General features: G+C 37.5%; 1 protein-coding gene across 4 annotated transcripts in view; it reads right to left on the reverse strand.

Annotated features, from left to right (window-relative positions):
- The window catches only part of klg (klingon), a 587,603-nt gene that overhangs the window by 287,068 nt on the left and 272,984 nt on the right, over positions 1 to 27,551 (reverse strand). For all 4 annotated transcript variants that reach the window (XM_074132568.1, XM_074132565.1, XM_074132566.1 and 1 more), the window contains one exon: positions 26,665 to 26,769. In XM_074132568.1, coding sequence (XP_073988669.1) covers positions 26,665 to 26,769 — 105 coding nt within the window. The remainder of the gene's footprint in view (positions 1 to 26,664; positions 26,770 to 27,551) is intronic.

Here is a 27,551-nt window from a genome sequence, read left to right on the forward strand (position 1 = left end):
CTTATTCACGAGATTTGGCACCCTATTCCCAGTTGGTAAAGAAATTTGTGCTGGAAAACCTTTTTTAGACAAACAACAGCCGCAGATGCATATTTTGACATCCCAGAAACGCACTTTATAGGAATCAATTGATATGAAAAACTATTGTCAAAATCACTGAACTTCGTAGAAAAATAAATGCATTTAAAAACGAAAATAGTCTTTCTTATGCTTGCCAAGTACAAAAGAAAATAAAGTAAAATTACTTTCATTATAAGTGAAAGTAAAGAAATGTTTATTTCTTCAGATAGGGCTTAACCTGCAACTACCAATTCTGACTGGAATGTAGCTACTAATGTTGATGACTGACGTAATGGAGTTGAATAAGTTAAATTTTAACAGTGAATGCATTAGACCAAGAGATATACAGATGGATTGTGACATCATTACAAACTACTCCATTAGAGGGAGCACTTACTTTACCCGGGCAGGCTCTTCACAACTTCACTTCAGCGTCTATCTCTCTCTCCCTCTAGGTACAGCGCACTTCGGCGATTATAGATTGCGCCGGAGAGCCAATAATCCATATCTTGAGAAAGTTTAGTTAATAAACCCCCTACCCCGACCCCATTTAAATACGTAATGAGTTCTTCAATATCTAATGATTGTTAAGTGGTCATTATGTACTTTGGCAAGCTAAATCAAACATTCCAGATTATTAGAAATATTAACCATGATTTTAAGTAAGGCCGTACTAGGGAAGGAGAAGTAGATAATCCACTTCTTCAGGGATCTCAGCATCCCAGCATATCAACCCTCAGTACAGAAACCCCCCTGACTCCAACGATTTACATAGCGCCTGTTCGAAAATAGTTCAGATTTAGGTTTAGGGGAACCTACAGACAAACTATAGTTCAACTTAATTGAAGGAGTATTGCGACCCATGCCGAAGAATGTAAAAAAACATCCTCTGAGGCACTAAGTAAAGGAACCAACTCGGAGTAAGTAGCGTTCTCTAATTAAGGCTCGCTTGTTAAGGAGTTACATCCCAAAAGCCGATTTCATTCTCCTTTCGGGACTTTCCTTCGGAAGCCTGTAAATATAGTGAGGTGTTGAGACAGGACATATCCTCTTTGGGTGAAGGGCAGAGGTTTCTATGATCTTGGGTGGGAGATACATACCTTTTCTTGAACACTTTGATGCTCTTTTAACTTAGGGTGCATCTTTAGAAACTGCTTTAGACATCTGGAAATACTACACCTAATTATTGCCTCAAAATTTTCACCAGGAAATTCTTTGGACAGCCTGGGTCCCGACTGTTTGGGGAAGCTATCCTCAAAATAGGTTTATCCTGAATCAGAGAGTCTATATCATTTTCCAAATTAAAGAAACCTGGAATAAATCAAGAGGATATCTACTTCTTCCAACATCCAGGGAAGTTCCAGGAACAGGAGTCACAAATCCTGATACCATCAAACCTTCACTGGAATGATTCTGATGCTATGTTTTACTTTAGACCGCGAGGTTACGCTTAGCGAGACCAGGGTTTTGGGCATATTGGGATAAAAGTGGCACGCAAAGCCCTAGGAAATTGTTACATTGTACTAAGGTTCTGAATTGCGGTATGTTGACTGAACCATGTTTACAAACATTATCCAAAAATAATAAACATTTATTTAAGTCGTATACCCGAAACAAGGTTACCAAACTATTCCTTACCGGGAAATTTGTGAGAATTTTGATTAAGTAACTAAAACCGACCACACAGTGTTTACAGCATGTTGGCAAAATCAAGACTTCTGCGATGTTAACTAGCTAATAAAACAACTATAGCCCAAAATTTTGTTTGTTCAAAAACAATATATGGTAGGCAACAGAGTTGCGAGTTAACAAGAACAACAACATCAACCAACAATGCTCCAGCCTGTGCAAACTACAAAAACGGTAGTGGGCGTGTAGCCATGTATTTATAAGACTCCTTTGGCGTGTATGCGTGAACTTACCCAATCAAAACAACCAAATCGTTCACCTGAAGTACTCCCCATGCCTCCAACCTGATTTCCGTCTTGCAAAATGGCTGTTCAGGATTTCTCCATCCTAAAAGGTTTTTACGGGTGGTAAGCACGCGGTGTTAATGTTAATTCGTTAATAAAACCTCATACTGTTTGCACTATCACAACATGCTTTTGCCTGTCTTTGTTTTCCACCGCTTCTGGTTTATTTATTTTTTTTGTTCACCCTTCCTTCCGTTGTTTTAATCACACGAACCAATGGGAGGGCGGCAGAGAAAATACACCACCCGTTGGCGAAAAAAAAGTTACCCAACTACGATAACCGTGACTATATTTAACGTGAAGCCATAAAAAAGGTTAGTTTATTGGGTTGGTCACGAGGACGGTTTGCTGTGCGTTAAATAAAAAGTTATGTCCGATATAAATAGGAAATGTCGCCTGAGTGAAACCTCCCCTTCCGCCTTTTGCCGCCTATTCCGTTCCCGCTCTCTGCACGTTCTCCGCGCGCCATCTACCAACCCTTATTTATAATTCTACATGGGTTTTCTTTATCAAATTCAAATTTAATATCTTTTTATTGAGATAAATTTCAAGTGTGTTGGTCGAGGGATTTGGTTTTATTTAACTAATGTTTTCTTTAGCCCCCTCTCCAACTCCACTTGCTATTTCTTCATCTCTGTTTACTTTTATTATAATATTTAAATAACATTTTGTCTGTTCTACAACTTTTTAAATGTTATTTCAGAGGCCGTTATTTTAGTCTAATTTTTTTTAGCCTGGATAATTATCCTCACAACTTTTTCTCGCCACAATTGAAGTCATTCAGTTTTCTTTGGAATTGGTGCTAGAGTTGTGTGACGTGGTAATCAACAGAGAAAACATAACCTAACCTCACAATGAAGAGTTGTGATCTAATTATAACAGAGTTTAAACCTTCCTTAACTCCACAAGTAAAAGTAGATTGTTTCGACACAGTAAATGTATGTGTACTACCGCATAATTCAGTGTAAAGAACACTTTAACTCTAATGCTAACTCAAATAAGCCCTAAGTTAAAGTTAAACCCTTTAAAGAATTCAGTTAAAATGTGGTTTTCGTGAAATTCGCAGAAAACTGAAACCCTATTAGGAAATCAGCACTTAACATAATGAATGATATTCAGAGGAATAACTTTTCTTGGGTTAAGTGATACTTAAAATATAAAGGAATATGAAGGTTGAAAGATAATTGCAGGAAAAACTCGCCTGTGGGTTTGAAACCCAAATAGTTTTATGTATCAACTATTTCTGTGTGTAAGGAGTGATGTTGTTTATGTGGTATAAGGCTGGGATACCAGTAGCGAACCTCTAAGATGTCAGAAATAAACTTAGCCTAAAGCGATCAGTTTCACTACTGCAAACATTATTCACCTCTAACAGTTCCGGAATAGAATTTAACAACAAAAAAAAAAAAAAAACAGTGATGAGGAAATTGGATATCAAGTTATTTTGTAAAGGAAGGAAGTCGGCTTTCACCTTGCAGAGCTCGCAGGCACACCGCCGACCTGTTCTTCTTATTTCTGTAGCAAATTGTTTGTTGAACGTGCAACCACTTAAAAGTTTTTTTCCTACACTTGCAAACTTTGAAAAACGAAAACAAAAAAAAGCACAAGAACGAAGTAAACGTCGAACAAGTTGTTGACGTAGAGTTTTTTTTTTTGTCGTCGACTTTTGAATAAACTAAAACCATTCTCCAGGCCAAGTTTGTGTCATTGTTTAGAGTAATGGTGGTGGCCATGTTTTCCAAATAAAATACGTAGAAAAAAAGTAACTTTAAAACTATTATATTACATAATTTACATCTATTTAAAAAAGATAGTTTAGTTTTATTAAAATTTAAAGCAAAAAAAAAAACTTATCTGGCTTGTAGAACTTTCAAAACTACTTATTCCTGGCTTACACTTTTTCTTACGAAATAAGTATTGCAATCAAGCGGTTTTGCCTGAAAGCACCAACAGTCTTAGCACTGATAGACTCAAACCTGTGGCCAGAGCCAGGCGATAAGTTCTGATTTGGTGGCAATGGTTACCATGGTAATATTACCAAAAATAAAGGCTGGGCTGTCATCCGGACGAATACAGCTATCTTGTTAACATATTCAACTTATCGTCTTGTAACGGTTAACAAGTGTGAAAAATCCAAGACACTGCACTACACGTATTTGAAGTACGTATCTTTGGAGAAGAATAACTGGAGAGCCTTCGAGCTTTACCCAGGGAGTGCTTATCTAAAGTGTAAGCATGATCAAACTAGAGAGTCTCAAAAGCTAGCCAGGATCGACCGGGCATAGTTTGATCAGCCAGTCACCAACTTACGTCCCACTTGGTAGATTAAAGAATTATGTTCAATTGATACGTGGATTCTTGATTCAAAACTAAGAAATATGCCTGTTGGAATTTCTAAAATAAAGAAAAAGCCTACATTATAACATTTTCCTTGGTATATTATTGGTGTTACTGCTAAAATCTCCTGCATGCAACTGTGTGCAATTATTTTATTCTGAATCTACCAGAAAAAAAACTAAGGGTTCTACCAATCAAATCTTTTCGCTCTTCAAAGAGACAGAAGACAGATGGAGAACAGTAAAGTAAAGTAAAGTAAAGTAAAGTAAAGTAAAGTAAAGTAAAGTAAAGTAAAGTAAAGTAAAGTAAAGTAAAGTAAAGTAAAGTAAAGTAAAGTAAAGTAAAGTAAAGTAAAGTAAAGTAAAGTAAAGTAAAGTAAAGTAAAGTAAAGTAAAATAAAGTAAAGTAAAGTAATTCAGGCGCGGCTTTACGTCCAACTACCAATTAGTTGTCGTGGACGGAGGCGACTAGCAAACATACTTTACTGTAAATTTCTTTTATTAACCATTAAATAAAATCCAAGACCTAAGACCGGGAATCGAAATATTAGCTTCGCAGGTCTCGCCTTCAACCGCTCTGCTATGTTACAGTTACCGATAGCTTAACTAAACTCAAAGGAAAAGAAAACGAAGTTGGAAGACCTTGTATAACTTGGGGCCGGAAGTGGGAGGGGCTCCAATAATCGAATAAAGTTAAGAGGAATTAAAGTTGCCCAATAAACGCATCAACAGAAATAAATAATGGAGCCATCAGGGGACTGTTTGAAGAACTCCATTATCGATTCAACTAACGTCAACCACTCTGTTTAGTGAGCAAATACTGCGGGAGCGGGAGAATAGTTTTAAGTTCCACCAGTTGAGCAGCAAGTGTGAAGTAATATGGTTGAATGGAGTATGCAAATCCTCCAATGAGTTAGTAAGAGTAAATCAGATATGTGCGGCGCGGCATTCCCACACCAAACTCGTGTATCCTCTGGGTGTAGCGGTCGTGCGTGCAAACAGCGTAACGGCCACTATGTGAGAAGCGGAAGTGGTATCCAGGATGGCAGCAGTGGGCGAGCATAAGTAAATATTTGCCCGAGGAGGACCCAGATTGTTGTAATGCACAGAGGGAGAGAGAGAGAATAACTTGTTCTACCAACCGAGCCACTCATTGTCTAGCCAATTCGCTTTTGCATAAATTAGCCAACATAGTGTTCACTAATCTGGTGGTGCGACACTTGATTCACCCACTTGTCGCAATCACTGCTAATAGCCACATACACAACTTTCTTAAAGTTAAATGACTAACAGAGCCACCAGTAATCACGGTTTTATAATCATAATTACAATTTGGACATTTCCTTCCGCCTAGTTATTGGATTAATTCAAATTTTCGAAACGGAATTCCTTGCGGAAGTGCTACACGTTTTGAACTTCCTTTCTACAAAAGTATTTAGAAAATGGTCCATGAGCGAACGCAATAGCTTGAAATCGAAATACTGCTGAAGGTTTAAACTTAATATTTGTGTTCCGGAACAGCAATGGTCAAAAAGTTTAGCTTTCCACTTTTCTAAAAATGACTTCCTTCTTCAGAAGATTAGTTTAATTCAACGACTCTACATTTTTCCAGGAAATTTCTACTAAAGGAATTTCTGGATGCGTGTGATAAAGAATGCTTCATTCTAATGTACCACTTCCGTACAATGGTCTGTGTTTAGTATATTATGAAGGAGGCTTTAATATGGGCTCAAAATTTCTAGTTTTAAGAAAATTTAACCGAAAGTATCACTTATAAAAGTGAAATTTCCACTTTTTTGGTTTTTGTTTTGGAAAATGCGCCCCGCATATCTCTAAATTTCCATTAAACTTACACACACATTAAACAGATCTAAAAGTTTTGATTTTGGAAAATTTGATTCAGGGTATCCTGAAGGAAGCTGCGGAGGGGGAATAGTTCCCTTGTCATTCCGGTGCAATGCGCCGTTTAACAAACAGGGTAATGTCAGTTAGAATTAAGCAAGTTTTGAAGTTCAAAGTTCGAATGTTGAAGTTAGAAACTTGAAAATGGATTTACAGAGGAAGTCTGGTGAGTGGTAGTAGTTTTTAAATTTTATTTTAATCTTGTTTAAGGAGCACATCATTCAGATTAGATCCTTTTCAGGACTTTAACCAAAGGGTTTTTTTTCTCTTCCAGCGGTTAGAAATACTTTTTGCAAGTCCAACAGAGAAGAATAATGCAGGTCTGGCGAGATAAAGTCCAAACAGGCAAGGTTGGATGGAAGGTGCTATCCATTTAGAAGTCCTCGGTGAGTGGGTGAGGTTTCCCTGTAAAGAATATGTCGGTGCCAGGGAGCGGCTTTCTACCTTGTCGCAGATAGCATCACCGCCTCCACAGTATGTCTGGAGGCCTTTTTTTCTTTCTTTTACCATGAAACATTGCCCGCCTCCAGCTCTCTATTATCATCATCTTGTCTTTCTTTAATCCTTCTCCAACTGGGTTAACCCGTTCGGTTAATGAAATACTTAACTAATAACTAAACCCTAAAGTTCTGTACAATAATGAAAATTTTATTCTTTCAATGTTATCAGTTCACATCTGATAATGGTTGAACTAGCAAATCTCCGGCAAAAAATTGAACCGAAGTTACAGGTCGAAATTCTACATCAACACCCATACATCCCCAAACCTCTCGACCATTGATAATTTACCTGTTCAAGCATTAGGACAACATTTTACTTTCTCTTAAAAGGAAGTAATTCCAGTCATCCGTTTTGAGGCTGGCTGAGATCTAAGAAATGGTTTTTACAAATTGGTGTGTGTGTTGGCATGACTGTTAGGCGAGCACGCAGCATTTCCACCGTATACTTACATTATTAGCTTTCGAACAGAATCGGAAAAACCAGAATGTAACTTTATTAAATCGATTACCCGTTTTTGGTGCTTTTCTCCCAAACGCATCCTACGATTCCCTTTAAACTAGGTAAGTTTATTGCTCATATATAATTCTACAACTTTCTGTTTGAAATATTTTGCCGGGAATAAGCGAAGAAGGGCCCACTGCTAGACTAAGGGATAGCAGGACTTTCCACGAATGAGCCACTACAGTCTATGTTTGGACTTGTTTTAGGTTATAAATTAATAAGGAATAGATATTTAACCAAAAATTTGTGGAAGTGCCGTAAATAAACCGATTTTTGTAGTCTTCAACGATTTTTTCAAAAACAAAAACCCTTAACATTAATTTTTACAGAACTTTTTTTAAATAAAATGGTATTTTAAGAAAAGTCAATTATGTAAACTGTAACTTACAGCACTTTAAAGCACAATACCTAATTTCTAGGCTTGACTAAGCCTCACAACATTCTAAGCGCCAGCAGACAGGTGTTTATCTTCTAAATACTGAAATGATTTCAAAAAACATTTAGATCGCTGGCCGGAACTTCCTGAGCGGAAACTGAAATTCCCCTTCCCCTTGTACAATAAATAACTATTCACCAGTTAAGGAAAGAGTTAGGTAATATCTCTCAAGAAATAAAGTAGCGGATTACATCCATTGAAGAAACAATCTTATATATGACTGGTGATAGGATAGACAAAATGCGAACGGACAGAATAATGGAATTTCCACAAATCCTTAATAACAAACCAAAATAAAAAGTCCTAACAAATAAACAAACAGCAAACAATAACATCAACTACAACAACAAATGGATGTCTCCTGCCCGTCCTCTCATTCTATCTCTCTCTCTGGCATGAAAGCTCTGCCTCACTTGGACCACCACACCAACATAAACCCTATCTTGTCTCAGTAGCTGGGGTTAACAACAGTGTAGGGACAGCTCTCTTTGGGTCAGTCGGGAGGGAATATAACCCGGCGAAGAGAACGAACCACCCGAGAGGAGAGTGCTTGTGACAATGTTTCTGTCCCAGCAGACCAACACCATGACCAAGCTAGTCGGTTCCATTACGACCCTGACACAGGCTGATTTCTCCACAGTGGAGCCCGATAAAACAGCTCCAAAAACTTGTCCACTCTCTTCTTTGCACGACCAATTCCATTTAGTGAAGATTTTTATTTGCCTATTTCCAAGATATCTCGCACAAAAAAGAGAGAGAAAACAGAGAAACTGTAGTGGTCAGCGTATTATTTGCCTTATCAGCGGCAGCAATCATGCAAACGTTTCTCTTGCCTCTTTTATTTTAAGAAACTAGTTCTTTATTCTCTTCCTCTCTCTCTCCCGCCTTGTTCTAAGTTTATTACAAAACAACTAATAAACCCAAATCCTTTAGTTAATTGGATTTTATTTACTCGAAATGAATTTCTCGCGGAGGTAGAGAGAAGTAGACCGTGGAGGGGAAAGAGATCCCCCCTCTTTCTTCAGAAGTTACTTCCCCTACAGGTCAATCCAATCTAGCATCGCAAAAACTCTTTCGTGCCTGCTGAGATAGGTAGTTTCATGCATCTATTTTGGGTTTAGCGAATCCACAAAACAACAAACCCAAGCTCATCATACTTTCTTTCACGCTTATAATGGTTGTGACGTGCAGGCTAAGTAGACAATGAACCGAAGTGGAAGCTACAGTCCCTGTGGAGGGAAAGGTTCGGATTCAAAAAGTTACAATATGGCGATTGAGTAGACCAGCGCAATAGGCAACCATTATCACCATCTGACGTCTTTCACAAGAAGCGACTGGAGGAACTGACCCAGGAGCCATATTGGAGTCGTACACATGAACCCCCAATCCTCGCAGTGCTAAGAAGACACGCGAGACTCTGCAAGTTCCCTATTACAGAGCGTTAATTCCCAAACCACGGACCATGTCTCAGCAGCAATGCTCTCGGTTGGTGGCCCATGGATTAATCAGACTGCCCTGTTAGTCACCAATTCTCCACCATTTCTCTGATGTCATATTTACATCGAAAATTCTCTTCCAAAAAAAAAAAATAAATAAATAACTTGGTTCACGTGTAAATCATTAAAATATAATTTATCCTCCCTGTAGAGTTCTTGAGGCGTTTTTGGGACAGATCAACCGCAATAAATAAAAGGTTCAGATGTTTCAAATCACACTTTTTGGTGAAATTATTTACTGAATTTAGAATTATACCAGGAGCAAATGAGCTCTTCATTTTTTAATCCAAAATCTACAGCTGTTATTGTGATCAAACGTGTGAAGCTTTAATTAACTTCCTTCCCCCCTCTATATGTATATAAATATATATATATATATATATGTGTGTGTGTGTGTGTGTTTCTTTAAACAGAATTAATCAAAAAAATGCTACGTTAAATTTTAATTTGGAAATTTTTTTGCAAGAAAATTAGACGCGTAATATTGTATAATGTACTTGCGCTGGTTCCGGTTTTATAAACGCCTGGAAATTCCAAGTTGGTAAAGTGTAACATAATTGATGAAATGATTAACCTTAATTAGCTGACCTGATTTCCAGGGAAATAATTATTTAACTCTCTCCAGCAGAAAACAAAATGAAGGCTAAAGAGTGAGGAGGGGTAGTTGTTCTTCACTAATACTCACAAAACAAAAAGAAGTTGAACTTAAGAAGGAAACTCTAGAACTTACTAGATAGTAGAATGAGCTCACCTCAACTAGTAGACCAAGAAAACTTCCACATAATTTCCCCCGAAATACCACCCATTGGTTCTTTTCTAATCTATTTAAGTGGAGGCGAACGTTTGATCTTAAGAATTGATGCTTATTGCCGTTGAGTAGAGGCTATCGGACTTGCTACCTTGCAGAGAACCAGAACAGGTAATTGCTCTGGTATGTGTGTGAGTAGACCAACATTTAAGGATATCATCGTGTTAATATTTAAAAAAATCGATTAACACTCTTTATGAGAACAATAAACGCCTAATGTACCACTAAAATAGCCAGTAATCGACTTCAACTGTAATTCCCGCCAGTTTATGAACTCTGTTGCTAAAGTATGGGCCTTTTTTTTTTAGGTCCATTTCAGTATACGGGAGAGAATGTCTTGAAATATTCAAGTGCAAGGAATAAGATCAGAAGAAAAGTAACTCTGAAAGGGAGGTGCATTTGAAAAATGATGTTTGTGAGTTGTGAAGATCAAGGGAACAGATGATTCTTCCGGAAGGTAGTTAAGCAAGCCGCGCACTTTAAGGCGAGCAATTAAAGGCACCTCAAAAGAGAGGTGGCTCTTTGGCCAAAGAATAGTACCAGGAATTAGCAGTCATGTCGAACTTCTCTCAGAGATAGCTGCCAACATCTGAGATTATTGGCGCCTGCAGTGCACTGCCGGCCTCCGGACAGTGTTCTCTCATTACAGACAACACTGTCCATCGCCGGACAGTGGAAACTGGAATTGTCTGTAGAAGAATTAGGATCGCTCATTTGCAGGCACGATCCTGACAGAATCCTAACATGATATAAATCTTGATCTTCTTCCATTTTTCAGTTTCGAGATATATTTCGCAAGCCGTTTTCTATAAGCCACTTTTTTTGGTCTCAATGGACCCAACAAAACCAGATACCATCAGGGAAAACTCCGTTGTGGAAAATCTGACGCATACTCAGTACTTCCTTTTACTGGTATTAAGAGGAAGCACTTGGTACTCCAAAAGAGGAGAGGCGATTTGTTTCACTAGGAAAAGTAGTTAACATGGAGTGCCAAGCTTCGCAGTCCTTCTAGTGATCACTGACCAAAAACCTGTTCAACTAATACGAAGAAAACGGTAACCTAATAAAGAATATCTGTCAGATAATCAACTTAAATTCAAAGAAAATATCGATTTAAAAGGAGAAGTACATTTTATACGCTCACTCCAGATGTACTGTTAATAAATAATTGAAAGTAATAACCGGCCGTCAAGGAAACGTCAATATGCTTAAGAAGATTACCGTGATGAAGCCGTGAGTAAGCCATCAACTTATCAGGCGCACACGTGACAGACGGCTAATCAAGTTGGTAACTGTCAAATATCTAGTAGTTTACTTGATCGCCACTGTAGGCTGTTGATTGATAATTTAATTAAAACCTTCAACTTCTACGTCATGGGCGCGTTATCAATGCGGCTTATCATTGGCAGTTAATTTATTTTAAATTGCAGCTACATTCTACAGTGTTGTAAAGTCGTCAGGACCTCAAAATAAAAATATATGGTGTTAAGTTGTGTAGCATGGATTTGTTCATAATTTGCAGGCTAAGTTTAAATACCAAATTGTTAATTAATTTTCTCTACTTAGTAGAAGTAAAGGTTCTAAGTCTATGAGTGAGCCATAATACGTCAAAAACCAGCCGAAGGAATGCATGCTAGAGAATCTGCCACTATGGACTTCAAGAAGAAGTAAGAGGCAAAAAGAACATTTAGGTATTATTATAGTCGTATCAATTTTTCGTCAATAATTTTTTAGTTAATCTGATGCAATTTTTTCAGTTTTTTCGCGATTTGACAGATATAAAACAGCCATAAACTGGAAAAAAATCGATACTGCAAGCAGCACTTTTGGTTGATCACTATAACCAAAGGTGTATTGGTCTTGTGCTTTAGATGATGCAACTCAATCAAATATTAAATTTATATCTTTCGGTCATTCGTCCATCACCGGAGGTGGAGCCATCAGTCTGGTATAGAGAGATTTGACTTCACTTCCGTTTCCGCCTCGCACTACACTGATTTCCCTTAACGTATTTCCATCAAATATATACTTTCTGCGATTTCCAGATTTTTACTTAAGAACAATATAAGCAAGATCAATTCATAAAAATCGGTTTTTTCGTACCCTGAAGACGACTTCGAATGTAAATCTGCACGACAACTTCCCTTTAAGAATGGTAAGAGAGTAATGGAACGTAGATCTAATTTATTTCATTGAGAGGAATAAAAAAAAAGTCTGCGAAAGTGTAAAATGGTAAAACTAGAACTCGGCTGTCCAGGTTGCTGACAGTCCTCAGACGATCACCATTGTGGTGGTAGGTTGTTTACCGTTGAAAAGTGTGTACAGTGAGAGCGGGAAATGTTAGGATTACTTCCGGTGTCCCCAACAGACTGCACTATCTAAAAGTTTAAATGATGCACGCACAAAACATTTACACATTCAAACCCCTGCCAGCCAGGATACGTATCAACCATTTCCCGAGTTCAATTCTATGGGGATGCTGTATAAAGTAATAGGAACAGCGTGGAAACTTTTCTAATTGAATTGAATCTGCATAAAATTGCTCTCTAGAATCCCGTGACAGATTTCTGCCGCCTATAGAAAGAAAAATTGCGCAATTTACGTTTTCATCGACAATCAGATTATCAGATATCCTTAAAAGAGAATGTAGCATTTAAAAATTGTTGAAAATGTGATTACGGCCCTTTTGCTTGATAATAACGCTGATTGTATGCGTCATATCCGGTATGTGTTTCGTCTCCCTGACATCATGATTGATGATTCAGAACTAGGAGTTCTGATCCGGAAGCCAAATTGTTACAAGTTTAGTCGTGCTCTAAATTCTTCTAGACTGTCAGAAAAAAGGGTCTTCTCTGAACATGAAGCTAACTCTGTTAGCCCATTTACATATTGGGTTGGAAATTTCGCTCAGGGAATTTAGATTTTTGGGATGTTTTGGGGCAGCTGTGACGTCTATGAAATTATGTTCTCTGAACGCCTGTAATAATGAAATGAAACACCTTTTTAGTGCGAATTCAAATTTAATTAAAGTAATTACTTAAATTCCAGTAAGAGGTGGTCGTGTGAGTGATTACACCGGAGGCAAACTTTCTGGCGGGAATCCAAACCAACAGGACTGGGCATGCTGCTTATTACGTATGAATGTGACGTATCGCTGAACTATGATTATGATTCAATAAATCAAGAAACAAGTGACATTGTTAATTTATTTAGGTCATTCAATGCTTCACTAAGTACTCTTATATTAAATGTTAAACACATCAGAAGTTGAAGCAGTGAAGTCCAAAACATATGGTATTGGTATCCGATTCCCACTGATTACTAAATTTGGGCATACTCAGAAATAAAACTGACCTGAGGTTTCCAAAGATCCCCCTAGTTACTATTTTAGTGCACAGATAAATTGCAAGGTTCATCTTATTGAAGGGAAACTGACTGAGGAAACGAACCACCGGAAATCTTTTGCAAACATCGGTGAGAGGGGGCTCTTAAAATTACCATTGAAGAATCCCTAAAATGATTTTTCCTGCAGGATTCCTGCAAATCAGAATCGTAGAGTGACATATTTATTCCTGAAAAATAAACGTTAGACCACCACTGAAGATCAAAGTATATAGGTACGGTTCATGTCCGCAGAAGTGGCGCACTACGATCTTCGTAGGTCTATTGTGGCTCCCTGTTGGTTCCGGAACAAAGCTTTATAAGTTTAGGCTAATTCTCTACAAGTAAATGATATATCAACTGATGTATCACCTGATGATGTAAAAACCTGTTACTCGAAGAAATAGAAAATGAGAAGGTCCTCAAAGAGAATTAGCAAGCCAAGTGCCAAACAACTTACATCAGACGGATTTTACCAACTAGAAAAGCAAAGTACGAATCCCATGCGCAAGAATTCGCCGACTAATGCTAGTTTAATTTTTCAGAATGCTCAATCATCAAAGGAAAACTATATCCATATAAGGGATAAAGAAAAGTATATTACTTGAATAAAGCATCAGAATATTGACACGTAGTGACAGAATAAAGTTGATGAGGAGGGATGTCACTCAAATGGAAAACTTACTTGTTATACAGAGAAACAAAGTGGGGATAAACAAGTAAGAACATGCATATACACGTACGTATGTACACCTGGCGTATGTGAACAGTTTCCCAAACGTATAAACTTTGTTTTGAGAGTTTAAAATACGTTACCGGGATACTTGATGCTGTGATGGTGACAAAACTAAAGTTTACAAATGCCGCTAACGAAATAGTCTCTCTCTCTCTCTCTAAATAATTTTTGTTTAAATATTCAATTATCTAATAGTTAGGTGTACAAGCTGTATTTAAGTTACTTTGATTTGCGCAACAACTTAAAGATATACAAGTTTTGTTTTAGTTAATTTTACACTAACTTCCGGAAAAGATCTAAGGAAATGTAAAGAATTCTACTAAGTGAAGGAGGCAGTGACTAACTTTCACGCAGGTTTATAATAAATTATTTTTTCCCCACTTTTAGTCACTTGCAACGAAACACTTAAAATTTGTATTAATTCAAAACGATAGACAGACAGCAATGTAATAAGGGTTGTTACACCATGAAACTGGAGTTAGACTTGCTCTGACTAGTGCCAAGGGAAGCACTACGATCGATTTTTCATTGGAAAAAAAATTGACTTCCAGTGAATCCGGAAAAAATATTTTAGCAAATGATTTGTGCAAGTGATTGAATCAGTGTTTATGTTAACAGAATAAAGATTTTTAATTGGTGCATCTTAGTGTCAAGAGTTTAACTACTAATTTACTTGCAATTTATGATTGGCCCAACCAATATTTAGATCATTAAACACGTCAAGTAAAGTTGAGAATAGCGGGAATTGTAGCAGAATGGGAAGATACATTTGTATTTGTAGAATTTGGGGAATGATGCAGTCTTGCTAGTGTTCACATCAGATATTCTGTCTTTTCTCTTAAACTCAAATTTAGGTACTTAAATATCGCAGATAACTCAAACTTATATTTTGTTTTTTGAACCAATTTTACCTCAAAACATTTATGCTCCCCCCTAAAAAAAAAAAAAACTCAAACCCAATAAATCTGCACTTAATACTTCCTCTTGGAAGCTTAAAGAGTTTGTAAAAAAAAGAAGCAAGTTGGTAACAGTGGCTGAATATTAATGAAGCGACAGTGTTGCCTCATTATTCTACTACATCTCATCTTCTTCAACCATTAATTATTTTGTACGCGAGCCACGGCCTTGAACTCAGTGCACACTTTACACCTAGAGTAAACACTTTAGTCTTTAAACATCTCTCTCTTTAAACAATGAGATGTTTAAATTTGCCAAGAAGTACACTAATTATTTCCTAGGCGTTACTACGAGGTGCTACACTTCAAATTGCGACAAACTTGCTTACTGAATAACTTACCTGCTTATCTAGTACGAACTGTTCGGATTCTGTTCGATAAAGATGTTTTTTCTGCAATCATGTAGGAATGTTCTCATAACTCAATTAAAATCAGCTGTGTAATGCCCAACTTTACCTCACTAGTGGGGAAAAATTCCCATTAGTGTCACTTTCCTCACTAGTGAGTGAAAAAACTTTATTGTGCTACCTTGATATAAGAAGTTTTGTTATTAAATATTTTCTGTAAAACTTTAATAAGCTTATTTAACGCAACTAAATAATTAAAAAACGAATATTAAAAAATAAAATAAAAATTGAAAGGAATATAGAAATAAAAATAATATTTTAATAAATAATTAGATATTTTTAATTATAACAGTTAAAAAGGTTATAGTGTTACCTTATAGAAATTTAAAATGGATTCTAGTGATTCCTGTTTAGTTTTTTTTTTTAGTTAATAACCCTAATGGTTGCAGAAAAAATATAATATTTAACTCGAATGTAAAGTATTTTCCTCACACTCGGCAATTTGCACTTGCACTCGCCTCGCTTCGCTCGCTCGTGCGTGCAAACCCTGTCTCGTGTGAGGAAAAATTCTACTTTCCACACTTGTTAAATAAATAACTATTATTATTTCAGAAGAAAGAAAATCATTTGAATCTCATGAACAATTTCACGCCCATACATCTACTATCAACGATCAAGCTCGATAATTCAAGCTTTGAAAATACATAGCTCAAGGACGCCACGGTGTACTTAAAAGCCCTTTTAATGAAGCACATTTAAGTTAAAGCTAAACAATATTAGTAAAGATTCTAAGTTAAACTCTGTTTTGTTTTTTTAAAATAGTTTATATTATAGTTTCAGCCAATCTGTCTTTCATCTAAACAAGTCTAACGCGACAATTATTTTGTTTACCACTGTGGTGACCTAAGATTGCTTGAACTTCAAAACAAACACTCCTGTTCAAAATAAGGATTTACAAAGGAAAACTTTCAGAAAAATTGGATAGAATTACGTTAAAAGTTAAAACCTCCGTTCACAAAGTAGCCCCATGCTCACAAAGGAGCAAATGTAGCTTTTTTTTATCCCTAAATTCCACCCTAACTTTTTACATTTGAGATTTACAAGGCTGGATGAAGGAAAGAGTTAATTAAATAGCACCATTTTTCTTTTTATCACATTCTATTTACTTTTTTAAAACATCAGTTTCCTCTTTGACAACAACCTTTACAGATCTTCGTTAAAATAAAATAAAAAAAATGAACAATAAATGTAAATGGAAAAAAGGGGTAGCAAAGAAAACTTGTTGACTTCAAAGGAGATGGAGCTCTTAGGTAGGGGTCTTCAAGTCGGTAATAAATACAAATAGGAAAAGAAGAAATAATAAAATTATTAGTGGAAGTAGAAGAAAGACTACTTGAAGCTAAGGGCCGAACTTCAAGGCTGAGTCTATCCAGAGTATTACAAAATAAGATTTTATTAGATTGAATATATATGGGAAGGGGGAGGGAGGGAGAGAGTGAATAAGACTAAATTAATGTTGAGGTTTAACTTCAGACTGCTCCTTTCTTGGTTTCTTGGTAATTTTGTCCGTCGTTTTATCTTAATTCTTAAAAACAACTGAAATGGCTGAAATTTCTCTGAAATAGAGTTAAATCACCAGGAGCCAGAGAACGTAACCCCTCCATTCCGCCCGCCCACCAAAAAAAAGAAAAGCTCTCCAGATGTAGCAGCCCAGAGAGAAGCTTGGAGGAGGTTGCAGAAAAGTGTGGTGTGACGGTGGCGCTACATGAATATTTACCTGAAGAGCTGAACAGCCGTAAGGGCGGGCGTCCAGTTTGTATGCAAACCAAACATCGCAGCCTCCACCACAATCTCTGCATAATTGGGCCGTTCGATCGTTTCTCTGCTTTCCACCACAGCGCCGCCATATGTGTGTCTTCAAATGAATGTATGAATATTTTTACTCCTTTCTATGTTTTAATTTTGTCCTTGTGTGCCCTTTACCTTCGCCAACAGCTTTATTTACTTTTTCAGGAAACATTTTCAAGGAGTTGAATGGAAAACACAAAATCTGGTTTGACCAATCACCTGATTTTCCCTTACTCTCATGATTGTAACGATGGAACTTGTTCGTCTCTTAACAAGAAATCACAGACTGGCTGTTACACTGTTCAAAGCTCTGGCCGCCAACGACCTCAGGTATTCAGGTTTCTAAAAAGATTTCATTTCCACTATGGATAAAATGAATGTTAGTGTTATGGCGGGAACAACAGGTATGAAAAGGTTATGTACGCTAGAGAAGGTTTTTGTGTTGTTTTGAGTACTGCATGTCACCAATTTGTGTTCTTTATTTGTTTCGTCTTTTAAATAAAGAATTTGTTAAGTATTATTATTTAGTATAATAGTATTATTTGGTATAATAATACAATATTGGGTATCTACGTTGGGTTTGAAATTGGTTCAGAAGATTTCTCTCAAGAACCCTGGCTTCTGAGCGAGCTTGTGATGTCCACAATTTTATAGCATAATGAAGCAGGTGAACATTTATAATAATAGTGTCAAGCATCATCTAGTAAACATTCAATGTTTCAAGAAACTTTATTGACTTGTATTGCGGTAAGAGCAATATGTGAGAGTGTACTCGCCAGGGTCTTTTGACATGAATACGTCTTTAAATTTGCTATCATATGGAGGCAATACAAAAACCCTAATGATAACAAAATCGGGGGATACAGTTTGGCATTATAGTTTCGAATCTATCGTCTACATCCAAAATTAAATTAGACCACTGGATAGCTAAAGGATCAATGAATTCATTACGATAAGCGAGTACTGTGACGCATTGCACGCGGTGGAGAGGGAAGCGCCGCCATTTTGAGATAATTTTGCTGCTTATCGAGATTTGCAATTAGTATAACTTTTGACTCGGAGAAGCTACGATGTTTGTTTAAGTTTTAATCGACAGCTGTCGTCACAATCTATCGATTGTATATAAAACATTAGTGCAAAATAGTGACAGTGAATATAATAAGGTGTTAGAATAAACAAATATCATCAAAAATATATAATGTCGGCCTATACGCGTCGAAAAGCCGAAACCAAATACAGAGATCGTACACGGTTGGAAAGGGCTTCTCAAGAACAATCGAATGGTAATAATAAAACACCATATGACCGGGTCAAGCTGTGCCGGGAACGTAAAAGAATGAATGCGGCCGAGCGGATCAACGACGGTGTCAGTACATCTGCAGCTGGGGCGGTTGAAATTATGCAAGTTGATGATGAAATCGCTTCTACAGCGACAATGGACTGTATAGGCATAGATTGTGTTCGATCGTCGATTATGAAGACACATTGTTTCATCCTAAATACATAAATAAAAATATTTTATATAAAAAATATAACTCGGTACGTAAACGTATTTACATACAACACACGGCCGTGTCCATGACACAGCCGCAGGTTTTTTTTTTCTTCTAGGACAAGTAGTTCATCTTATTCGTTACAAGATGAAGAGAGTCTACTGTGAGTTGGTTGAATCGGTGTGGGTTTGAAGCGTTAGATATGAATTCCGCTTGAAATCCCACACAGATACACAAAGCGAGATTAGAGCCCATGCCGTGAAATAGTAAAGCAATGATAACAACGAGAAGATAGGGCAGTTATGCAAACGAGCCATGTTTGCGTGTCACTGAGGTGGCGCGTGCTTGCGCTAAATACAAGTAGAAGTGTTGTGATTAGAGTGTTCAGAAAGCTCGCATGCCTAACGGTAAGACATCAGGCTGCAGACACTTATCTAATGCATGTCCTTCCTCCTGCACCGCTGCAGTCAACATTCTCTAAAAAGTATTGCTCTCTTGAACCCCACCCCCACCAACGTCTTTTCCACTTGTTATTTATTTTTCTCGATGCCAACAATCGGGGCATTAATTGGACCTCTGCCTTTCTTTTATTCCTGCAACTCTATATTCAGTTTGAACAAGAAATATTTGAGGTCACCCGAGACTGGAGAAATGGCTTTTAGCTCATGACATCTGAGCGCGTATTCCATCAAAATTTTGGTACAAAAACTGATCTACGTTGATCAATATACTCCACAGACACTGCAGTGGCGATTCCACTACAGATCCGATCTAGGTCCGTAAACAGGAACTCTTTCTAGAATTTTCCGGCCTGTAGGATGAACTTGTTAGTGAAGACTGGTCCTAAGGAATTGTATCTTCTACCCAAAAGTGTCACGGACAGAATGGCCCTTAGCACTTCCGCAGGTCTTCGATAATATTTAATAGTTTTTCCAAGAAAACCGTTAATATTTATGATGTGGGGGAGGTCAAGCGCACCAATGAGATGCTTTAGTTAATGCTTTTCCGCCATCATGATGGTACGTATTCCTGTAATACCACTAGGGATTAAAGGAGATCCCACTTTTCCTAAAAAAAAGTGGTAAGACCAAAAGTGTGAATTACCCGAACGTTTAAGTAAAGGGAGCGATGATCCCAGATTCACGATTTGCCTGTCAGTTAGAGTGTGGTCTAACTTTGGAAGAATCGCCAGCACACCATTTGAAAGCTTTGACCCTTGCGCTTAGTTTCTGTTTCAAAACCACTGTCACGAGTCTTCCATCTGCCATCCACTAGATGCGAGTTAATCTGCCTCCGCACCAAGAAAGCCTTAATTACATTAAAAGGGAACGTCTTTATGCAAGGCCCCTTTACGGGTTTAAATTATTCATCTGCACTTTCAGCCCGTTAATTAATTAATTCCCTGCAGCAGATTTTGGTTACTCTTCTTTATCTTCTCCTACAATTAAGAAGAAGTAGCACGATCTTTTGTAAAGAAATTTTCACCGGAAATAATTGTTAAATTTAAATAGAACTCTGGCACGAATCTTACTTCCTCTTATTTGAAAATAAAGAAATAGTTGCCTTCAATATTGTAAATAATCACTACTGTAGGATGCTGTTGAAAGAAGTTTGACGTCACCACTCCCCCATAACCTAACGTTCAATGCTCTCTATAAAAATTTTAAAATTAAACTTTCTGCATTATCTCATGAAACTCAGGGGCAAGGTGTTCAGTAAAATCTCACTTCCGGCAAATTCTTTAAACTCGTAATTTTGCCATGAGACATTTCGAACTGGTGGTGGGGCCGAACAATAAAAGTAAAAACGAGAGCTAAATCATTCAGTAAAGGGGATACTTCCGGCAGGATATTGCTTGCACATAAAGAGTTCCTGTTATAATATTATAGAAACGATGGAGACATCATCATACATTTTACTGGAACGACACTTTCAACGTAAGCCTGCTCAGACGTATCAGTATTTCCGGGAAAATGTTTCAAATGTTTAAAATCTATTATTGTGTACCAAATTTAAACGTCATTGAAGAAGATTTGGACTTAAAGCTCGAAAGGAGCTTTCAAAGGTCCAATGAGAACCTAATCTCAATTTCATATTTCCACAGAAAGAGGCAGACCAAATTATAAAAGCCATTTTTGCAAACACAAAACTTGAAAATCTACATTAGGAAATTGACCCGATCTCTAAGCCACCTCCTAAGTGAGTGAAAATTACTCATGTCGTAAGTAAAATAAGAAAATGAAGTTCTAGTCAGGTGAGTAAAAATTATTTAAAATTCTATTAAACTGATTTTGGGGAAGATAGGATTCTTGCTCAATGAGTGAATTACTCAGTATAGAGGTATACTGAACTAATAAGATGAGAGAGACCCCAAATGGCACTGCTCTTACTTCTCCATTCTGTACCAGTGGTAGATGAGCGTGCTGGAAATTAGTAGTTGGAGAGAAATGTGTTTCTTTCAGGTGGATCGGAGGGAGGGGGTTTAGTCCGGGTGAATTGGAAGGTAGGATCAATTCTGGAAGTAGGTTTTTACCGCTTTAGTTGAGCGAACGGCTATCAATGCAGGACTGTTCGAGTTACTCTTATCTGCCAGGAGCAGACTTTTAGCCGGGGCAAAGCGGGGGGGGGGGTCGAACAACTGAAGAAAAGAGTTGTCTGTGTGTGAGTGTTTGGGGAAGAAGTTTCGTTTTCGGATGGAACCGGAGGGCTCAGGCTTGGGTATAAAAGGCATTAGAATACCATAATCCACCCGTCCGGTCTATGACCCTCACTCAAAGGAGGGGGGGATGAATTTCATTCGCCATCTTGCCCCTTAGTTGTACCAATTTTTATTAGATTCCTCCAGTGGAATCACACCCCCCGAGTGGATTACCTTGCCAGCATCCTAGAAATAGTCCCACCTCATTTATTAACTTTACATCGGGGAGTTCTTCCCATTCTTCTGGTACCACCTCCTCCAGTTATTCGCCCACACTCTCATCACCCTCAGGAAGATCTTGCAGCTCGCTGCTTCCGACCAGCATCACAATAATGCACCACACTACGTTCTCTTCCCGTTCAATCATTCCAAAAGGAAGAGACAAAAGAAAACTGCTACCGATTCTTTTCCACTTTCTCTGCGCACCCTTCCTTCGTCACAATCACTTCGCCCACTCTGCCAGGCAAATTAGGCAATCCTCACTCTCTGGCGCCTAACAATTACACCAAGGAGTCCACCTTTTCTCGCCTTCATCACGTTTATCTCTTCTCTCTCCCCCCTCGTTTCTATCAAACAGTACTTCCATCAACCAGTACAATTGTATCAAAGTTTTCCTGGGAGTCTGGGTTTTTACTAAGCATCACTTGATCAATTTTTTTTTTCAAGGAAAAAGGAAAGAAATAGGATGAAGAATAAACAAAAATAAAACCGAATAAGTTTGAGGATCTTTCTTTTGATCGTCTAAATTAGCATGCTCAAGGCAAAATACTGTTTGCAGTACAACTGGGTGCATGGAAAACAGGCCAATAAAGGAATCCACTCAAAGGAAATGGTTTTCCTAATTTGCTTTTCCCTACTCCTTTTCTCTTGTTCCTTAAAAAAAAAAGGAAGATTTTTTTGCATAACTTCTTTTTTTTTGGAACAATATGTTGGCCAAATATGACGCAAGTTGGATAAAGCAAGACCAAGTATTTTCAATGAACATAATTCTACTTTAATCTAAGGAGTATGTGATGAAAAGTCAGTAAATCATTTAGAGTCCTGAATAAGCGATACCTCATCAGCCGGGAACACAACTAACTGGCAAACTCTCCTTAAGGAACCAGACATACCACATCTTGAAGCTGGAAACAAATGTAGGTCCATCCCCGGGTTTGAAGGGCGGGTAGCGTTGACTACAGGAGTCATTAGTACCCAGGATTATTAGCGTTAAGTCTAATTTTATTAACTCACACACAGAGAGAACAATTTTTATAAAACTATTTCCTTTACTTAGGCGACCTCAAAAGGGGACATTTCCGGTCCAAAATCTCCAAAAATCGAGAATCTTCCAGGATTCCAGAGTGAGAGGAAGTCTGATCTGCTTAGTGCTCGGTTTGCAGAACCGTTATAACTAAATCAGGCATTTAGCACAATTAGACTAAGGTGTTCATCGTCCGTTGAGCCACATAAAACAGCTGATAACGTGGTAAATAAACTAAAAACTATATACTTCATAACATTACAAACCGTAAGAAGATAAATATATTTGTAACTATATCGAATACACTTCCGGCCAATAAAGATAATTCTTTCTTCTTGACTGGAGGACATGAGAAATGAAACCTCCTTTTCTAAAACATCGTAAAATCTGAGAGCCGGGGAAGCCGTAACTATAGATACTGGGAGAATAACAATACCAGTGTTATCTGTCACATAGAGAGGCTCGTAAAGTTAGGATGTTACACTTTACAAGAGTACGGCTGTTTGTACGGATGTACATAAAAGGAGGGTAGATTTCCCTTACGCTGGAGATATTTTCATTGTTATTAAAGTTCTCATCCCTCCTATTTCCTAGAAGTCGTTTCATGTCTAGGATATTGTTGTTACAATGTCGTTTTTTTTATTTCTTTGCTCTTTCAATAGTAATATTCCCAATTACCAATTAGTCTTAAGATCGATTTCCATATTAGTCTATGTTTCTTGCTCTTTAGATGAAATCTTGTTTTAATTTTAACTTTTCACGACTTGTAGTTTTAAGGAAAAAAATCAAACAAACCAACCGTGCTGTGTCATGAACACGGCCGTGTGTTGTACATGAATACTACGTTTATGTAACAGGTTATATTTTTTATATAAAATATTTTTATTTATGTATTTAGGATGAAACAATGTGTCTTCATAATCGACGATCGAACACAATCTATGCCTATACAGTCCGTTGTCGATGTAGAAGCGATTTCATCATCCGCTTGCATAATTTCAACCGCCCCTGCTGCAGATGTACTGACACCGTCGTTGATCCGCTCGGTCGCATTCATTCTTTTACGTTCCCGGCAAAGCTAGACTCGGTCATATGGTGTTTTATTATTACCATTCGATTGTTCTTGAGAAGCCCTTTCCAACCGTATACGATCTCAGTATTTGGTTTTGACTTTTCGACTCGTATAGGCCGACATTATATATTTTTGATAATATTTTTTTTATTCTAACACCTTATTACGAGTATGTTCACTGTCACTATTTTACTCTAATGTTTTATATACAATCGATAGATTGTAACGGCAACTGACGATTAAAACTTAAACTAACATCGTAGCTTCTCCGAGTCAAAAGTTATACTAAGTGCAAATCTCAATTTGCAGCAAAATGATCTCAAAATGGCGGCGCTTCCCCCTCCACCGCGCGCGATGCGTCACAGTCCTCGCTTATCGTAATGAATTCTTTGATCCTTTAGCTATCTAGTGGTCTAATTTAATTTTGGATGTAGACGATAGATTCAAACTGTATCCCCCGATTTTGTTATCATTAGGTTTTTTATATTGCCTCCATATGATAGCAAATTTAAAGACGTATTCACGTCAAAAAGAAAAGTAAGTTTAAATTGACCCTTGGTTTGTAATTGACTCTTATTTGCTGAGTTATAGGAGTGTCCCGTTTACAAACATCCTGGATGAAACGGATGGGGCAGCAGATGGACAAAGAGTCTCAATAGGTTCAGATCCCTCGGGTGGCACACTGCCTCCCACGGCATCAGTCAAGTGACATTTTCGTAAATTATATTTCCTCTCCAACCAAAACATAATGTCGCAGACTTACTTTTATTAATTAGTCCAATTTTGGTCAACTGGAACATTTGTTTAATAAAAGAATGTTTCCGGCCGAATTAAATCCTCAGAAGAGGAAGTGTTCTACTCGTGCCTTGAGTTTTACACCGGTCTTAGGGTCTTCTGTCTGTACGTCTGCCTGCCAACACAACAATCCTAGAAGGTTTAGATTTGAGATTTGTTTTTGTTTTGTGTTTTAATAAGCTTTTGGACCAAATCGGCACAAGTGAATGTTTTCTTCAAACTTAGCTCCCACAGATAGCTCCCACAGATAGTTTTACAACTTTGATTCGATCATTTTTCTTGGTAAATACGATTTAACTACTCTTTTGGAAAAGGAAGTGGTGGTAAGGCTTTTCTTTTAAAGGTCATCTGTGCAATTTCCGGTCTTCTCGCCTTAGTAATATCTATAAACATTGATTATGTAACGAAAATTCCAAATTTCAAGAGATGGTTGACCCAATATTGTCTTTTTACTCAGCAGAATGTTTTGATTAAAATTATAGAATACTATTCTTTGCAGTTCACTTCCGGTGGATTTATACTCTTCCATAAGGATTTGTGGTTAGACATTTCGTAATAGAAAATGTTACCAGGTATTAGAACTAAATAGAACGATATAATTGAAGCAGCAATTTAGGGTAAAGTTCAATCAACTCGGAAAAGACAACGAGTACGAGTGTGGGAAGAGCCCTTAGAGTTCCTCAAGACTTAAAAAAACTGGAAAAAATTAGGAAAGAAATGAAGAAGCTAAAAAGGAAAGCTTTGTGGTCTAGTTTCACAGCAATTATATTAATTTAAATTAAATTATAAGAAAATAATTTACAGAAAATAGAATTAATTAAATTAATTGTTTAGCTAAAAAGGTTACCTGAAGGTTACAGGAAGTCGAGTAAAATGTAAGTTTGTGCAGAGGATGAGAAATTCGATTTAACAACGTGAATGATAAATGCCAAGAAGATTCTTCAGCGTGTGTGAGTGTGTTAGAAGGTGATTACCGTGGGCCAATTATGTGGGACCTAACTGCAAAGTAGGGGAGAACGAACCAACTATTAAAGTGTGAATACTTCTTTTTTAAAGTATGAAGGCGAAGTTTAGAAAAAGAAGAAATAAAGGAATCGTGTAGAAATGTGTGAGCTGAGGAAGCGCCGTCTAAACTACGTACTATAAATACATGATATAACCTGACGCTGGACGAAGAAGGAACCTTGAAAACGGCGAAAGGTTAGAGGTCGTCTAGAACTGACTAGTCACGTAGATCTTCTCCAGCATTACCACCACGCTGTGGAATTAATACATCACCTTGCCGTAAAGCACTTAATAAGTTCACACCAAGTAAGCGGAAACGGTGGACACTATGGGGCCCCATTTTAAGTCCGTAACAGCCCGTAACAGTTTTAATAATTTATTGAAATACAAATAAAAAAAAACTCTCGTACGTTTGAAAGTCACTTTTAGTAAAAAATCATAAATCATTTAGTACGATCTTTGTAAAACCATATTTACACTTCCGCCGCCCCAAAGAAAACCTGCCAAAAATAAGGGAAAGTAGAAAATATCTTATAGTCCTTCTATTTTATCCCCTAAGTTACAGTCAGCAACTAACTCCTCTTAGAAATCAGCCCCTGATCGTTTGTATTTGATGCTGCCACTTCTAGCCTTCGCGACAGGAGTCACGAGCAGATTGGCAGAGTTTCCCTCAGGAATTTACGTTTTATTGTCTCCTGAATATGACAAATTGAATACCGCAAACTGGTCTGTGTTTAACTGCGATTAAATATTCACTAATACTGAAAAAATATGGTGGCAACACTGATATGATTCTTTTATTCCTGAGTAAACACAAAACCTAAGTCCTCCACGATCGCTGTACATCTCAAGGGGTGAGATATTCTAGGTCAATGTTTTTACAGTTTGTACTGAAGCAGTTTTTATAAAGTTCTTCTATTAATTTTTTGTAAATCTTTTTTTTTATTGGAATTAAGTTTTGTTGTGAATTAGCCTTAAGGCACAGTGAATTCGATCGCTGTGAGCTGGGTACAAATTTGACTGAGTATACTGTACATACACATACCTAGAATTGAAACTGAGACTAGAATTACTTACCTAGGTTTTCCACTTCACAAGGCAGCACGAGTGTGTCTCCGATGACCACTCTGTAGTTCTGGCCTCGGGTCACAAATCTGGGCGAAGGCGTCGGTGCCAAGTTGCCTGTAATCAAAGTACACAACGTTAGAAAGTGGTTCTGGCACATGTCACTTCTTACTCTGTCGTAAGGATGGATAATCTTTTTGTGCTATTGAACTCGGTCCAGCTGAAATGGTACCAGGGCAGAAAGAAAATCTACTCTTTTTTTATAGATATAAAATCCGCTTTCGATTCCGTAAACAGAGAAGCCTTATTTTACAAATTGTACCAATGCGGAATCACATCTAAGTTGGTAAGGGCAATACAAGCTTTGTATAAGGAAACTAACTCGGCAGTTTGGTGTAGTCTTTCGCTTCCATTTCAGACTTGTTGCGGTGTTAAGCAGGGTTGCAACCTAAGTCCTATGCTGTTCAGTTTATTTATTAATGATTTAAAGGATGCGCTTAATGGAGGGATATGGATAAAGGACTATAACCTAAAGTTGCTGCTCTACGCGGACGAAGTGGTATTATTAGTGGATGATTCGAGAATATTGCAGGAGATGATAAAACAACTGGAAACTTATTTGGACAATTGGAACTTACTGCTTAATTTGGATAAATCGAAGATAATAGTTTTCAGAAAATCTGGTGGAAAATTGGGTAAGCTGGATAAATGGAGAAAAGATTGCAGTTGTTAAAGAGTATAGTATTTGGGGTTAAGTCTTACTCCTGCGTTAGTTCTAAAGTCTCATTGGAACGATAAAGCGAGGCAGGCGATGCTGGGGTTGAATAGTGTTTGGGCTGGCTTATTAGCAAACAAATATGTGCCGACTTCTGCCAAAAATGAGGTGTTTACATCTGTAA

The sequence above is a fragment of the Rhodnius prolixus genome, unplaced genomic scaffold (assembly GCF_049639745.1).
Source record: "Rhodnius prolixus isolate KJV_2025 unplaced genomic scaffold, Rpr scaffold_4, whole genome shotgun sequence".
Classification (NCBI taxonomy): domain Eukaryota; kingdom Metazoa; phylum Arthropoda; class Insecta; order Hemiptera; family Reduviidae; genus Rhodnius; species Rhodnius prolixus.